This window comes from Malaclemys terrapin, chromosome 6, assembly GCF_027887155.1.
Source record: "Malaclemys terrapin pileata isolate rMalTer1 chromosome 6, rMalTer1.hap1, whole genome shotgun sequence".
NCBI lineage: Eukaryota > Metazoa > Chordata > Testudines > Emydidae > Malaclemys > Malaclemys terrapin.
This window is the reverse complement of record NC_071510.1, coordinates 84473325-84489750: the sequence shown is the minus strand read 5'-3', so window position 1 is coordinate 84489750 and position 16426 is coordinate 84473325. Positions and strand designations below refer to the sequence as shown.

Genomic DNA, 16426 nt, shown 5'->3' with positions numbered 1-16426 from the left:
TGAGCAAGTGCAGAATGGTGGTAGAATGTGCATTTGGCCGTTTAAAAGGTCGCTGGCGATCGCTACTGACTCGCTCTGACCTCAGCCAAAGAAATCTCCCCATTGTTATTTCTGCTTGCTGTGTGCTCCACAATCTCTGTGAAAGTAAGGGGGAGACCTTTATGGCAGGGTGGGAGGCTGAGGCAAATCGCCTGGCTGCTGATTACGCGCAGCCAGACACCAGGGCGATTAGAAGAGCACACCAGGAAGCGCTGTGCATCAGAGAAGCTTTGAAAACCAGTTTCATGACTGGCCAGGCTACAGTGTGAAATTTCTGTTTGTTTCTCCTTCATGAAAACCCGCCCCCTTTATTGACTCATTCATTCTCTGTAAGGAACCCACCCTCCCCATTCCCCCAGCTTTCTTTCAAAGGAAATAAAGTCACTATCGTTTAAAAATCATGTATTCTTTATTAAGTGATTATGAACATAGGGAGAGAACCAACAAGGTAATCTGGGTGAGGTTTGGGAGGAGGATAGGAGGGAAGTAAAAGGCCATTGAACAAATCCAATATAATGACAGCCTTTTGGTTGGGCTGTCCACTGGGGTGGAGTTGGAGGGTGCACGGAGCCTCTCCCCCCCCCCCCCCCCCCCCACGTTCTAACACGTCTGGGTGAGGAGGATATGGAACATGGTGAGGGGGGAGGGAGGTTATACAGCTGCTGCAGCGGCACTCTGTCATCCTGCTGCCGTTCCTGAAGCTCCACCAGACGCCGGAGCATGTCCGTTTGCTCACGCAGCAGCCCCAGCGTTGCAGCCTGCCACCTCTTATCTCGAGCGTCCCTCATCACCTCACGTTCACTGTCATCTTTCCTAAATTTAGATACAGTGTCCTTCCACTCATTCAAATGAGCTCTTTGATTGCGGGTGCATTCCATTATTTCCGTGAACATGTCGTCTCGCGTCCTCTTTCTACGCCGCCTTATCTGAGATAGCCTTCGGGACGGAGGAGGGAGGCTTGAAAAATTTGCAGCTGCTGAAGGGAGGGTTGAAAAAAAAGGAGAGAATTTTTTAAAATGATACATTTTACAGAACAATGCTTATGCTCTTTCATAGTGAAAAACAATATTCACATTACATAGCACATGTGATTTCAGTACAAGGTCGCATTTTCCATCTTAATATTGAGTGCCTGTGGCTTTGGTGCTAGAGATCACAGACGCAGGTCCGGGCAACAGAATTCAGCTTGCATGCAGCCATGGTAAGCCATTGTCTTTCGGCTTCTGCGCCCTCCTTTCCCACATACGAAGCAAAGCCCGTTGACTGCTGCGGTTTTCCTGTTAACCTTCAGCAGCAGAAAACAAACTAACACCCCCCCCCCATTTCCATACTGATTTTACAGAGATGATTTTTACCCTTTTCTTTAATTAAAAGCCTTCTTTTTAAGAACCTGATTGATTTTTCCTTGTTTTAAGATCCAAGGGGTTTGGATCTGTATTCACCAGGGAATTGGTGAAGGTCTCTCAAGGCTATCCAGGGAAGGGAATTAGCTTTGGGATGGTGGCAGCGGGCCAGAGCTAAGCTGGTAGTTAAGCTTAGAAGTTTTCATGCAGGCCCCCACATTTGTACCCTAAAGTTCAAAGTGGGGATACAGCCTTGATACCTGGGGGAGCAAACAGCTGTGCATCTCTCTATCAGTGTTATAGAGGGCGAACAATTTATGAGTTTGCCCTGCATAAGCTTTATGCAGGGTAAAACGGATTTATCTGGGTTTAGACCCCGTTGGGAGTTGGGCATCTGAGTGCTAAAGACAAGCACACTACTGTGAGCGGTTTTCAGGTAAACCTGCAGCTTTGGGACAAGTGATTCAGACCCTGGGTCCGTGATTTTATCCCGATTCTCTGGGATGATCGCTTTATCCCTCCCCCCACCGCGTGGCTGGTAACAGGGAAGATCCCTGTTAGCCAAACGCGAAAAGCTCAGGGCCAATTCCCCCCCCTGCGCTTGGCTAACTGCAGGGAAGGATTTCTTTTCAGCAACAGGCAAACAGCCCAGTAGGAATGGCCACCTCTGTCCCCTTAATTAAGCCCCCGAATTTCAACCAGGTTACCATGAGCGATATCACTCTCCTGAGGATTACACAGCAAGATAAAGAACGGATGTTGCTTGAATGCCAGCAAACACCGGGACCATACGCTGCCAGGCTTTGTCAGGCAATGATACCAGATTACTTGCTGCAAGCATGGCGTGGTCAAGTGTCCTACCATGGAGGACGGAATAAGGCTGCACTGCCCAGAAACCTTGTGGCAAGGCTTTTGGAGTACCTCCAGGAGAGCTTCATGGAGATGTCCCTGGAGAATTTCCGCTCCATCCCCAGACACGTTAACAGACTTTTCCAGTAGCTGTACTGGCCGCGAATGCATCCCAAGACCTCAGGGCAAAGTAATCATTAAAAAACGCTTGCTTTTAAAACAAGTTTTATATTTTAAAAGGTAAACTCACCTGAGGTCCCTTCCATGGGGTCATGGTCTTGGATACTGGCTTGGGAGGGTACTTCAGTCAGGCTGAGAAAAAGATCCTGGCTGTTGGGGAGAACGGAATGCTGGGTGCTCTCTGCAAGCTCGTCCTCCTCCTCCTCTTCCCCATCTGCAGAATCCTCAGGTGTAGCTGATGAGACTATCCCTGACCCGGAATCCACGGTCACAGGTGGGGTAGTGGTGGCGGCCCCCCCTAGAATTGCATGCAGCTTGGCGTAGAAGCGGTATGTCCGCGGCTCTGACCCGGAGCGACCGTTTGCCTCCTTTGTTTTTTGATAGGCTTGTCTGAGTTCCTTGACTTTCACACGGCACTGATCTGAGTCCCTATTGTGGCCTCTCTCCATCATGCCCTTGGAGATTTTTTCAAAAGTTTTGGCATTCCGTCTTTTCGAACTAAGTTCTGCTAGCACTGAATCCTCTCCCCATATAGCGATCAGATCCAGTACCTCCCGTACGGTCCATGCTGGTGCTCTTTTTCGATTATCGGCCTGCAAGGTTACCTGTGCTGATGAGCTGAGCTATCTGTGGTCACCTGTGCTCTCCACGCTGGACAAACAGGAAATGAAATTCAAATTTTCCTGGGGCTTTTCCTGTCTACCTGGCCAGTGCATGCGAATTAAGATTGCTGTCCAGAGCGGTCACAATGGTGCACTCTGGGACAGCTCCCAGAAGCCAATACCATCAAATTGCGGCCACACTAACCCTAATTTGAATTGACAAAATCGATTTTAGCGCTACTCTGCTCGTCGGGGTGGAGTACAGAAATCGACTTTAAGAGCCCTTGATTTCGAAATAAATGGCTCCGTTGTGTGGACGGGTGCAGGGTTAATTTGAATTAACGCTGCCAAATCCGAATCAAAGTCATAGTGTAGACCAGGCCTTTGAATAACCACTCATTAGCACATTTGTTGAAAATATTTTTCTCCTGAGGTTTAGCTTATTTTATATGTAATTACTTACAATCACTATTGAGATTTTATAGTTGTATTTTGTACACACACGGGAGTATTGATAATACTATGTTTAATTAAAAATACAGCTTTTCCCCTAACAATTTTGTTCTCTTGCATTTCACAAACATTTAGAAGTTTCCTTCATTTTCAATTAACAAGCTTATTTTTGTTTATGTCTCAGTATCAATGGAGAATTAATCCTTAGGAAATATGTTATTTTTAGAGTTCTCAGATTAAAAGAATACTAAGAATTGTTACATTTTGGGTTTAAGTTATGCTGTGTGTTACTTTCTTAAATACCTTTATTACTACTATTATATCAATTGTCAACAAAAAACAATCTAGATTTTTAAAATAAGCAAACACTAATCTCACTAATTCTGCCAAGAACACTAGATCAACATTAATTAATGAATTTTAATTCTCATCTTATTCTTTATGAATGCAACCACAAAATATAACAAAACATTGTATTTTTTAACTGCTCTTTATTTACACAGAGTAGCAGTATTCCAAAGAATTCATGAGAGAATCAGGAATGAAACTCCACAATCTTCCACCTAAAGATTTGAGAAGTGTTCTCACACACAGTGATCTCTACCACATTGTAATGCCGGCAAATAATAATGGCCAAATTCTGGTAGACATAAGCATAGTGTTCTGCACCCACAAAACATAAGTGCACATATACACTGCAAAAAGCAGCCCGATGCACAGATTCCTCACACCATCTATTCTAAACCATGCTGGAAGGGCTGTGTGTATAACTGCTGCCGGATTAGGAAGCACACGTGATTTAATATGCAGTTTATACAACCTGGTCCCTAGTCCCATAAAGACTCTCCTGTCAGAGGCACATTGGAGTGGCATTTCCACTTCTGGAGTGGCAACCAGCTTCCAGCCCATTATCTCACTGGGTGTGGGTTTCTTGAGTATGCCTATGTTCAGCACAAACTAGAATTCTGCTCATTAAGGTCCCTCTCCTACAGCTATTAAATAAGTGATTAACTTTACACATGAATAGATCCATTGAGGTCAATGGGACTACTCACATGTGTAAAGTAATATATGTATGCAAGTGTCTGCAGGATCAGGGCTTAGTCTTCTACAGATTCAAAACTTGACACTAAAATCTACCTACCTTTATTTGACCACGGCTTGGTATAAAAACTTTTCCTAAAGCTGGAATAGGTAGTTGTGGAGCCACGCTCAAAGATCGGATCATTTTCTTCTACGACACATGACCCCTTTGTTCTTAAAACTTCTACAGTTAAACTGAAAAGAAGAAAGCAACCCAGGAATGGTCAGACATCAGAAATGTCATTGGGGCAATAAAAACCTGGAGAACCACATTTTATGTCTGTTGAGAACCTGAGAATTAAGACTCTTCCTGCCATACTGCAAGTTCCCATCAATTTAACTATGTTTCACTACCATGCCAATATCTCTCTTATATATGAATTAGAGAATATTGGGAATTGATATTAACCTAGTTAAATTACATACAGTAGAACCTCAGAGTTACGAACAGCAGTCAAACAAACTGACCAGTCAACCAGACCCCTCATTTAGAACCAGAAGTACATAATCAGGCAGCAGAGACCAACAAACAAAAAAAAGCAAATACAGTACAGTACTGCATTAAATGTAAACTATTAAAAAAATAAAGGGAAAGTTTAAAAAAGACTTGACAAGGTAAGGAAACTGTTTGTGCTTGTTTAATTTAAATTAAAATGGTTAAAAGCAGCATTGTTCTTCTGCAGTAAAGTTTCAAAGCTGTATTAATCAACGTTCAGTTGTAAACTTTTGAAAAAACAACCACAACGTTTTGTTCAGAGTTATGAACATTTCAGAGTTACGAACAACCTCCATTCCCAAGGGGTTCATAACTCCGAGGTTCTACTGTAATTACATTCACTCTAACATTTTAGAAATATGGAACACATATACATTAAGTAAAATGTAATGAAGAGTCCAATGTCTCAATTTTTGTTTGTCCAATTAGTCTTAAACTTTACAAGAAAACACTTTTGCAAGGTCACGTATGGGAAATTCTTCATTTCTTTTTTACTGTTCCAAATTCCACTTCCAGGACATCCCTAAGCTCCCGTAATAACTCAAATCCTGACCCTGTAATGATGCATTGTGTATAGCCCTAATTTGCTATCCAACACGGAATTAAATCAGGGGTGGGCCAACTTTTTGGCCTGAGGGCGACACTGGGGTTCCAAAACTGTATGGAGGGCCGGGTAGGGAAGGCTGTGCCTCCCCAAACAGCCTGGCCCCCACCCCCTATCCACCCCAACTGCCCCCCTCAGAATCCCCGACCCATCCAACCCTCTCTGCTCCTTGTCCCCTGACCACCCCCTCCTGGGAACTCCTGCCCCTAACTGCCCCTCTCCGGACCTCACCCCAATCCCCCCTACTCCGTGTCCCCTGACTGCCCTGACCTCTATCCATGCCCCCACACCCTGACAGGCCGCCCGGGACTTTCACGCCTATCCAACCGTCCCGTTCCCCGTCCCCAGAACCTTCGCCCCATCCAACCACTCCCTACTCCCTGTCCCCTGACCGCCCCCCGGGACCCCATGCCCCTTATCCAAACCCCCTCTCTCTGCCCCCTTACCATGCTGCTCAGAGTATCAGGACTGGCAGCCGCGCCGCCCAGTCGGAGCCAGCCATGCTGCCGCGCTGCCGGCAGAAGCTTGCAGCCCTGTCACCCAGAGTGCTGGTGGCACGGGGGCTACAGGGGAGGAGGAACAGCAGGGGAGGTGCCAGAGGCTAGCCTCCCCAGCCAGGAGCTCAAGGGCTGGGCAGGACAGTCCTGTGGGCCACAGTTTGCCCACCTCTGAACTAAATTCTAAGGTATTATGTAAAATTATGAAGCCAGATAGTTAACTCGATTAGCAGGAGTTACATTGTTAACCACTCTGGAAACCAGATAGTAATTCATCAGACACACATAGTACAGGAGTCAGTTGCAGAATATCAGTTACCTTTCTTCATCCAGAATAATTGTACCATCTTCTGCTACTTTCACTCGAGGAACTAGAAGAGGACCATCATTCTCCTCCCCTTCCTCTGGCTCAGTCTCAGCCTCCTCATCTTCATGATCAGGAGCACGTATCTCTTCTGGTCTACAATTGTGAAAGATTAACACTTCAGCACATACACACAAGTAACATTTTCTTCTGGTTGCTACGTATCTGCTAGATTACCCCCTACATTATTCAGTCACCTAGCTAAAAACCCCACAATTTTATAGATCTTCAGATTAATGTTTTATCAGTTATATTTTGATATATGAAAATGTCAATTGGCTGGATGCATGTAAAATTAACACCAAACATGATGTTAACTGGCTGCAACAATAACTTTCCTTGAATTACAAGTACTCCCTGTCATAATAAAGATTAAAAAAACACAAATGTAACATGATCAACCTATTACCATGAATAACAAGATACTCATCACAGCTAACCTGTCTCAAGAAATCTGAGTGAACAGATTGATTTCTACATTCTGCTCCTGGACAATTTATCTAATGACTACCATTTCTCCTCCATCTTCCCGCTATCTAAAATAATTCATTTAAAACAAAGGAATAAATTTATCACAACAGTAAGTTAGGAACCAGACAAACCCTTCTGCATTACATATACATAAAATGTACTTCTTTTCCAACAAAAGGCATTTTGACGTTAAGTATCAGAGACACAAAGACTTACTCTTTCATTTGGACCAGTGTAGAAGTCTTCTCAGTTTTCTTTTCTTCTGCCAGCGAAGACCTATTAATGAATATTAGAGATATGACAATATTCACTGATACATAGATTTACACTAACAGAAAAAAAAAACCAACACCCCCAAAATCTGTTCTAAATCTGAAGGCAAACCATCTTTGCTAGGGCACTCTCTTTATATCATGCTAGTGCATCATCTAATTTCACAATCTGTATATACTGCTAAGTGACTTGAGCAACTTAAGGTTCTAGAAATGAATAGTTCAGGAGAATTAGTAATGGGATAGAGAACCTGTTGTCACTTCACATCACCTGACTTTACATCATCTGTCCGAATCCATTACATAATATCGTAGTACTATGCTAAAATGCAATAGGGTATTTTTAGTTCGTGCTAGCAAGATCTATATAGACCTATTACTGTGGAACTTGTTAGTGAGCATTAGAAACCATATCCATGTAGCACACACTGCTGCTCCATGAAGAGATACCATGAGTTCTTTGATCTCAGCCCAGTTACCAGTGGACAGCTAACAGTGCCACTGCTACCAACACAATTGGCAACAATGTTAGCAAGGCAAGCAGAAATGCCAAACTTCCAATGGACACAGAAAATGAACTACCTACCCTACTACTCCTAAAGCTAGTCCTTCCAGGTAGGGATTATATTGCCAGAGGTTTGACACATTATTTTTGTGCCTTGTTCCACACTACACATGATTAAGGATACAATTTAGTCATGGAGGTCATGGATTCTGTGACTTCACTGGACTGCCACGACTTCGGCTTAGCTGTCAGCAGCGCGGCCGGAGGCGTGCACCCTACTCCGTCCCCCATGGCCGGAGCCAGGGCAGTGTGCCCAACCCCTTCGGCTTCAACAGATTCCAGAGGCATTGTTGCATGTACCCACCCCACGGCTTCAGCAGGGTTTGGAGCTGGGAGCTGTGCCCCCACGATGGTGGGGCTAGAGCTGTTAGTCCCCACAATGGGAATCCAGGTGTCATTCCTTCCCCTCCTCGCCCAGCCCTCTTTCCCCCCCATTATTTTTAGTAAAGGATATGGACAGATCAGGGCTCCCATAAATTTTTGTTTATTGCTCACGACTTGTATGTGACTTTTACTAAAAATAACCATGACAAAATCTTAACCTTACTTATGATAAGTTGATAGCATACGGTCACTACCCTCTCAAGACACACCTCCGCCATGATGCCTATTAAAAAAGTCAGCCAACTTACGATGGCTACATTGAAGAGCAGCTAATATTTAATCTACAATTGGGAAAAATTCAAGTGTATGTTCATGTATACACACAGATTTGATTATATCATACTTCACTTATTACTTGTCTATATACATTGAAATACTTCAGGGTATGGACTGTGTCTCCATATGTTTGTACAGAACTTAACATGAGACTCTAATCCCAATTGCAATACAAATACCAAGTAATAGTGATACAGCATTCAGAAGCTTACACTGCCACTGTCCATGCTTTACCTGTTCTATGGATAAACAGGACTTCCATATCCAGGGCTGTCAATATAATACATTTCACAAGGATTAAAATTAGTATACACAGACAAAAACAATTTACTGTTAAAAGAACTGTACTTACTTCATAGGATTGTTTTCTGGCAGGTAGTATATCAAGTCTCTCATAGTCATTTTGGAATGATCTGGTGGAGTTTTCCCTTCAATTACTGTTGGTCTATTTTTCCATCTTTTCTACATACCAAAGATACGTTTATTTAGCTTTTTCTTTACTCACACACTACATAAAAATAAATATTTATTTTTATATGTGCCTGGCCTAATTTTTCTCTAACATTATAGTAGCTTTTTGATTTTTACAATGTACATTTTTCTCAAAGACATCATCAACCTTAATTGATCTGGGTTTTCAAGAGACCTCAATGCTCTGTGTGAGTATGAATGTGTAGACCCAGAAGCCAAGACACACTGGATGCATGGTCTAGTATCAGAGCTAAAAGGACTGAGGTGTGTCAAACCAAGGAGCGTGAGACACTTTAGATATTTTATCTTTGCCTAATTCAAAATAAAACAAATAGTGAACTTGCACAGGATTGCAACTGTTGGGTTTTCATATAAATGATGAATTCAACTTCTAAAAATGAACACCGTCAATTAAAAATAGATAAAAATAGTTTCAGACACTATGAATGCTCCTGAACTCCCTGCCATTTTGTGTGGCTTTTTTAAAAGTAGTATTATTGTTGTTGGCAGGGAGATTAAGGACCTGTTATAGTACATGAAACCACTTTTTTTTTTTTTAAATTGACTAATTTTCAAGTTGACTTATCCACCGAAAGGAAAGCTGTTGCCTCTTTTCCTTCTCATATGTACCTTCTCTATTGATATATACAAATCTCTTACATTGTGCTGCTGAATTCAATTTTCATTAGAATCTCATGAGGTTTAATAGTTAAGTGTTTTAACATCCCTATAAGATTGCTCAACTATAAAATGGTGGATATTGGTTAACAGAATAATATAGTGAAGTGAGCTGTCCAAGGTAACAGAACTGAGTCAATAACAAAGCTGAGTACAGAACACAATTGTCCCAACTCTCAGCTCCCCCACTGTATTTACCAATGATAAAAATACATAGTTAAAATAATAAGCATTCTGGCTGGCATGTTAGCAGGAGTATTATTATGTCACATAAAGGTCCACTAGTAGAATCACACCACGACCAAAAATAAATAAGTAAATCCTTTTTATACAAAAGAACACTCACTCCTGTGATAGGACAAGAGCTACTAAACCCCATCATAGGCTGCCAGCACAATGCTGCTGACATCAGTTACCGTAGATTACATACTGGAATTGACCCACAGGGATCAGGCAAATGTTGATTCCCCTTTTTGTGTCCTCTCTGCCCAAAATTCCCAAAGCAGGACCTTACCATCCTCTCTTTCTTAAGCTCTTCTTTGAGCATCTCTCTTAACTTCTGAGCTTTGAGGATTCTTTCACGGTCTGAGCATTTTTGTTTATCTTTTGTTAGCGGGGATTTTTTATGTGGCATTTCCTCTTGTGTGGGTCTTCCTTGGGTGGGTCTCTCCTTGAGAGGGCAGAGTGTGTTCTTCTGGAGGATTTCATCATTTTTGAGAGCAGTTACACCCACATTTGGCTCTTTGCTCACTGATTTTTTAAGTGGGGAAAACTGTGGCACTTGTGGGACAGGTGTTTTCTTTTCAGGCAGTATCGGAGACTTTGGGGAGCTTTCTGTATTAATCTTCTCTGATGGATAGGATTCCTTCTGAAGTGAAGAGTTACCATTAGTAACAGACTGAGGTACTAGTTTTTGAGAAGACTTTGATACTGAACGTTGTGCAGATGGAAGTGTAACTCTGGGTTTTGCCAGATTAGGCATAGTGGATATTCGTTTTCTTCTCTGTAAAGGTGTATCTGCAGGTTTCCTAGCTTCTCCATCATCATTTGCACAACCAGTCCTTTCATCTCTGTGGAAAATTAAAACAAATATCTTACCCTGAAATCCCTTACAATGACAGTTTTGCTACTTTTAAAATTGCATTGAGGGGAGCACATCTAAAGCCTAAATATAGTACTAAAAAAAGTGTATTACTCCGAGAACCTTATTCAAGAACCCATACTTAACCAAACCAAGACATATTGAATGGTGCCTTGTAAATTACGTAAAATATTGATTCTTATATCCAAAAATCAAAATGTTAACAAGTTTTTAGCAATAGTTACTAACATTTAAGTATTCAGACTGTTTTTTGTTTTTTTAATGAAATGCTCTTTACCTTCAATCTCAACGCACACTCATATATCACCAGATAATAAAATAGTTTATGCATAAAATTAAAATTCTATAAAAATATTTAATAAACTCAGATGCAACAACAATGTGTCAGGAAGATGTCAGGAAAAAGGCTTAATTTAAATTCCTCTTAAGTATTTGCAACTCAAAAATTCCTCAAGTATGTGTAACTCCTTAAAACCCAGAGTGAAACTGACAAAAGTTTCACGATCTATGCTAAGTGTACAAAAAGTCAGCAGCCCTTTCCTAGGTGAGTACAGTACTATTAGTTTCTATAGGATGTCAATCTTGGTTTAAAATGAAACTAAGGTTTTAACAATTAAGGTTGCAAAGACAATATTCCCAACATGAACCTAGTGCAAACCAATGCACTGTTGTCTTCCTAACTCTGCAGGCCACTCCAGTGCCTCAACTGCTGATCATTGCTTGGTCAAGATACAGCAGAGGGGAACTGCAAAGATTTTTTTAAAAATGAGGATTGTGCTTTTTTTTTTTGGTTCTGCATGATATATAAAAAAGGCCTGGAAAGTCAGTCCCTGGTTGTAGTTTTAACTTTCAAAGTATCAGGAATGTCAAGTCTGAATAAAATAAAACCCCACAAAATGTCAGGTATATTTTTCAAGCTCTGTGGTAAAGTCAAGTAGACATTTTAAAATGGACACAGTACTAAGTGACATTTAATGATTTTAATCTGGACTGTTTCTTTAATTCTAGGTGTAAATCCAAGAAAGTGTTGCCCATTCTAATTAATAGATATCCACCCAAACTTTGGTACCAAAAACAACAACAAAAAAACCTGTTTGCTGCTGCTGTTTTTTTAATGGCACCCCTCAAATGTCAGTGTTACACAACTAGGAGTGGTATACTTTCCTTGAGTTGTGTTCTGAAGACCTCCACCATTGATTTCAATGAGAACTGTGCAAATCAAGGTAATATCTGGTCCCAAAGTGAATCATTATTATAATGGTTTTTCTTATTATTTCCTCTAGTGACCTAAGGTGTTACAGAAAACCAGATATGACAACTTCCTAGGTGCTACTGCAATAAAATAGTAGATTAATAATAATAGAAAAAGGTCTGCACTGATAAAAAAATTATTCAGTCCTAGGGAAATCAATACTAAACTTCCAAGTACTAACTTCAACCATAAATATTAAACGTATGGCCCGATCCAGAATTGTTTTCCACCTAGAAGAACCCCTGCCCCTAGGCAGGGATCAATTTATTTCAATGGAGGCTCCTCCACGTGAGGCTTATTGCAGGATTGGGGACTATAACAAAATAAGAATAATTATGTACAAAAAATACCTATATAGCCATTTATTTCTAAACCAAGGGCTGGCACTCGTTGCATTCTTGGTTATCTTAGATCTAGCAAATAGTGCCCTCTCATCCTGCAGTAATATGTACTTCGCAACTTCAAACACGGCAAACCCAAGCCAACGAGGGAACAATCCTCAGACTGGAAAAATACCTCCTGAAAAAAAGGGAGACAGGCACGGAGAAGGCGTTGGACACCTGACAGCTTCCAAGCACGGTGCGTGCAGCTGCGGTGTGAGGGACAGTGCAGAGCGCAAGGGCAGGTAGGCTGCTGGCCATGATGGTAACCAGACAGCTCCCAAAGCTTTCCAGGCACCTGAGAACCTGTACAGGACTGAGACCTCCAAGCAGCGCCCTCCCGGCGGTTGCTGGTCCTGCTCCCCCAGGTTGCACGGAGCTGGGGCTGCTCCTGACAGCGAGACTTGCCCAGCGGCGGCTTAGTGGGGCTAGAGCCGCGCAGAGCCCAGTACAGATCGCGAGCTGCGGGACTCACCTGTTCCCCTGCTGTCCCCCCTCTGGCTGGGGCGGGGGGTCCGGGCGGGGACCGGCAGCAGCTCCGGGAGAGGCTGTCGCGTTGGGCTGCGGCTCTTGCCTTGCCGGCAGGGAGGCAGAATCCTGGCCGCGCTGCGGCTCCGGGGCCGCCGGGGCGCTCGGGCCGCCGCCCCTACCCACGGGCCTCACATTGGGCTTCACGCTGAGCCTGGCTCGGCGGAACATGTTGCCGGGCTGCTCCCCCGTTCCCCTCGCTCAGGCGGGGGAGGAAAGAGCTCGGTCCGGCCCCTGGGAGCGGCGGGGGGGTCACTCCCGCGCGGCCAGGGAAGCGCTAGAGCCGAGTGTCCCGCCTCCGGCGCCGCCGCCTCATGTCACTTGCCGCACACCGGGTTCGGGTTCGGGTCCCCCTCCCCGCCGTGCCCAGGGTCTGGTGCGGCCAAACGTCATCAGCCTGCGACCGGTCGCAGCGGGGAAACACGTTCACACGTGACGCATCAGAAGGCGGGGTAACTAGCGGAGATTGCGGCCAAAGTGACGGAGAGCCGGAGGGGACGTAGAGTGCTGTGTATCGCGAGTTCACGGCTCACAGGGTGTGGGCTGTTTGTTACAGCCTCTCCCCCCCCCCCCCCCCCCCACCAAGTGCCTGGGGGTCTGTGATTGATGTGAGAATCTGAGTTTTCCTTTCAAAATGTTATGTTTCTAGCCTTTGTGTTTACAGAGTTGAAAAAGCTCATACAAGAAAGCAAATAGCGCTTCCAAAATGCATATTGTTTTAAATCTCGTTTGTAAGCAAGTCTTCTGATTTTGGGAGGAGGGAGGGGGTTCTTATTCAGGGTTTTCAAGTTCTTGCAGTTGACCTTATTCCTGAGGGAATTCTGTGCCAAAAAAAATAAAAATTCTGTGCACAATATTCTAAAGTCCTGCAAATTTTATTCATCAGTAAATGTGGAGGCTCCGGTGTGGCAGTAGAAAGCACAGGCCACTGGCTGCATGGAGGTGGGACATCACCCTGCAGCCCCCCGCCCCTCCTTGACATGGATTTAGTGATGAGCCTGCACCTGAACCTGACAGCACAAGGGCTGGGCCTGCCCCAGAAACATCCTGGGGGCTCTGCACCATGCACACCAGGAATGGGGAGTCAGTCTAAGTCCACCAGGATGCAAGTGTGGACAGGTTTAGCATGAGGGGATCTAGATGGGGGGGGTGAATCTGGATGCACATGGCCTTGTTGGGGGATTCCATTTGCAGAGGGAGTCCAGGTGAAGGTGGTTGGGGCTCAGCAGGGGAAGTGGCTTTGGGGGCTGAGATGGGGAGTCTGGGTGCTGGTGGGAGGGCTTAATGGGATGGGGGTCCAGGTGCGGAGGGCTCAGTGAGAGTTGGTCTGGATGCAGGGGTGGGATTGAGGTGCAGAGGGAGCTCAGCAGGGGGGACTCGTAGGGGGATCTAGGTACATGGAGGCTCTGGATGCAGGGAGAGAGGCTCGGCAGGGTGGGGGTTCAGGTGCTGGGGGGGCTGGGCATGGTGGGGTCCAGATGCATGGGGTTGGACGGATGGGGAAGCACCTACTCCCACGGCTGAGGAGTGATGGGGGCAGGAAGCGAAGATGGGGAGGGTGCAGAGCGTTCTGCAGCCAGGGGAGGTTCCTGGGGCTGGGGGTAACTCAGCTCCAGCTGCTCTTTGCAGGGGAAGAGAAAGTCTTGGCTGGCCTCAACCCCAGCCCATCCAGGACTAGCACCTGAACCCAGTGCAGGGTAGGAGCCACTGGCTGGGCCATCTCCAACGCTCCCCACTCCCTGCCATTTACCTCTCTGCTGGCTGCTCTGAGCACCCAAAACAATGTGCCTGTGTTGCTGGGGGTGGGGAGAGGGTGGGCGCATGACCGCTCTTGTGGCTTCCCTTTGCTTCCACATGAGAAAGTCATTTTTTCTGTGGGGAAGCAAAGAAATCTGCAGGGCATGAATTCTGCGTGCCCACAGTTGCAGGACGCCCGCAGAGGTAGGTGCTAATGCGGCTGCAAGTGGCCCATTCTCCCCGCTGGGAGCAATAGTGTAAAAAAAATTGGGGGGCATCACTTTTTGGTGCCCTAGGCGGCCGCCTAGTTCAACTAGTGGTTACACCGGCCCTGCATATAAGTAAAGTCCTGCACCCACGTGGAACTTTTTGCTGCTTGAGGACCATAATTGTTGTGACAGTCTTAATACTGCAGTCAATAAATAAGATTTTCTGTAGTTTGGAATTACTTTTATTTATTTGTATTACAGTCATGTACACAGGCCTCAGTCAGGTTCAGGGTACCATTGTGACAGGCATTCTGCACATATAGGCCTCTTTCTTGCTATGAACTCTGCATGGACATACTCTGGCAACTACACAGAGTTCATCGGGGCCATAATAAGAGATAGTCCCTGCACCCAAATACTTTATAATTTTACATCTTGAGCTTGCAATAAGATCCATGCAGGCAGTCTCTTGTGTCCATGCAGAGCCCCATTGCCTTCATGATTTCAGTTAGTAACAAGTATCTGCTGGTGCAAAGCTCATTGAACAGCATAGATGTTAATCCTGCAAATGCTTAAGCACTTATTTATTTAATTTTACTCATGTGAGCAGTCCCATTGCTTTGATTGAGACTACTCACATTAGTGAAATTAATCATGTGCCTAAATGTTTATACATTTGGGACCTAAAGTACCAACTTTACAATTAAATCTGTGTAGGAATGACAGACCCTTCTGCCTGTGCACAGAAACCAAAGGGGTGCTGCATAGTTTTAAGGATCTGCCTGCACAGATGTGATTACAAGGTGAGGACCGCAGTTTTTCATATTTTAATAATTCAAAAACAGCTTAATTAATTTTGTACTAAATTTCTAATAATGATAAATCCAAGAGCTGAGAATCAAGCAGATGACAGTTCAGCCCAGAGAGACATTATAATTTGCAATGATGTAAGTGGGGCTTCTGGTTTATGAAGTTTAGTTTTTTGGCCTTTGCTATTTAGTTTTAGATAAATTATATTACCTTTTTAAGGATTAAATGTGATTTTAAAATATTGTTTTTCTCAAATTTAACAAAAATGACCTCCTCTGAAACTCTGAATTCCTGGCTGTGAGTTCTCATTTAGCATGTGAGGACCGGACCTGGCACTGTTACAGCACCATAATTTTCTACATTGCAAGAAGAGTAAATATTGGTCACTTCCAGTTTACATTTTAGAGATTTACCATCACTCACCATTTTATCTTGACTATTGCAATATTTAGTGTGTTTTTTAAGCCTGCGTACCTGGAATTCTGTGATTATATGAAGAATCACAGTTTTAATTTTTTTAAAAGCCTTCATGGTTGAAGAGAAAAATTTGAAAAGAGGACCCAAGTGTTCCCTAAAAGGCGCAAAACAGCTCTATTTGCTTTCTGGTTTTTGAGAATTTAGGGTGCTGGGATCATATTTTCACGCTTTTCTATGCCATCAGGCAGGACAAAAACCTGCATCCAAAACAGAAAAGTTGTGGCTTTCAGATAGTCATGTGACGTTACTGCCTCCCGGAATTTGGAGGAAGGGGTAAGAAACCACACCAAATATTCTGAAACTT

The 16426-nt window shown here is 44.0% G+C and overlaps 1 protein-coding gene across 2 annotated transcripts in view; it reads right to left on the bottom strand.

Annotated features, from left to right (window-relative positions):
• BDP1 (B double prime 1, subunit of RNA polymerase III transcription initiation factor IIIB) overlaps positions 1 to 13225 on the bottom strand; it is a 90636-nt gene extending 77411 nt beyond the window's left edge. For both annotated transcript variants that reach the window (XM_054032392.1, XM_054032393.1), the window contains exons 1-6: positions 12837 to 13225; positions 10142 to 10697; positions 8831 to 8940; positions 7198 to 7257; positions 6466 to 6606; positions 4611 to 4744 (exon numbers count right to left, since the gene is read on the bottom strand). In XM_054032392.1, coding sequence (XP_053888367.1) covers positions 4611 to 4744; positions 6466 to 6606; positions 7198 to 7257; positions 8831 to 8940; positions 10142 to 10697; positions 12837 to 13060 — 1225 coding nt within the window. In that variant the 5' untranslated portion in view covers positions 13061 to 13225. The remainder of the gene's footprint in view (positions 1 to 4610; positions 4745 to 6465; positions 6607 to 7197; positions 7258 to 8830; positions 8941 to 10141; positions 10698 to 12836) is intronic.
• Positions 13226 to 16426: the final 3201 nt, after the last annotated feature.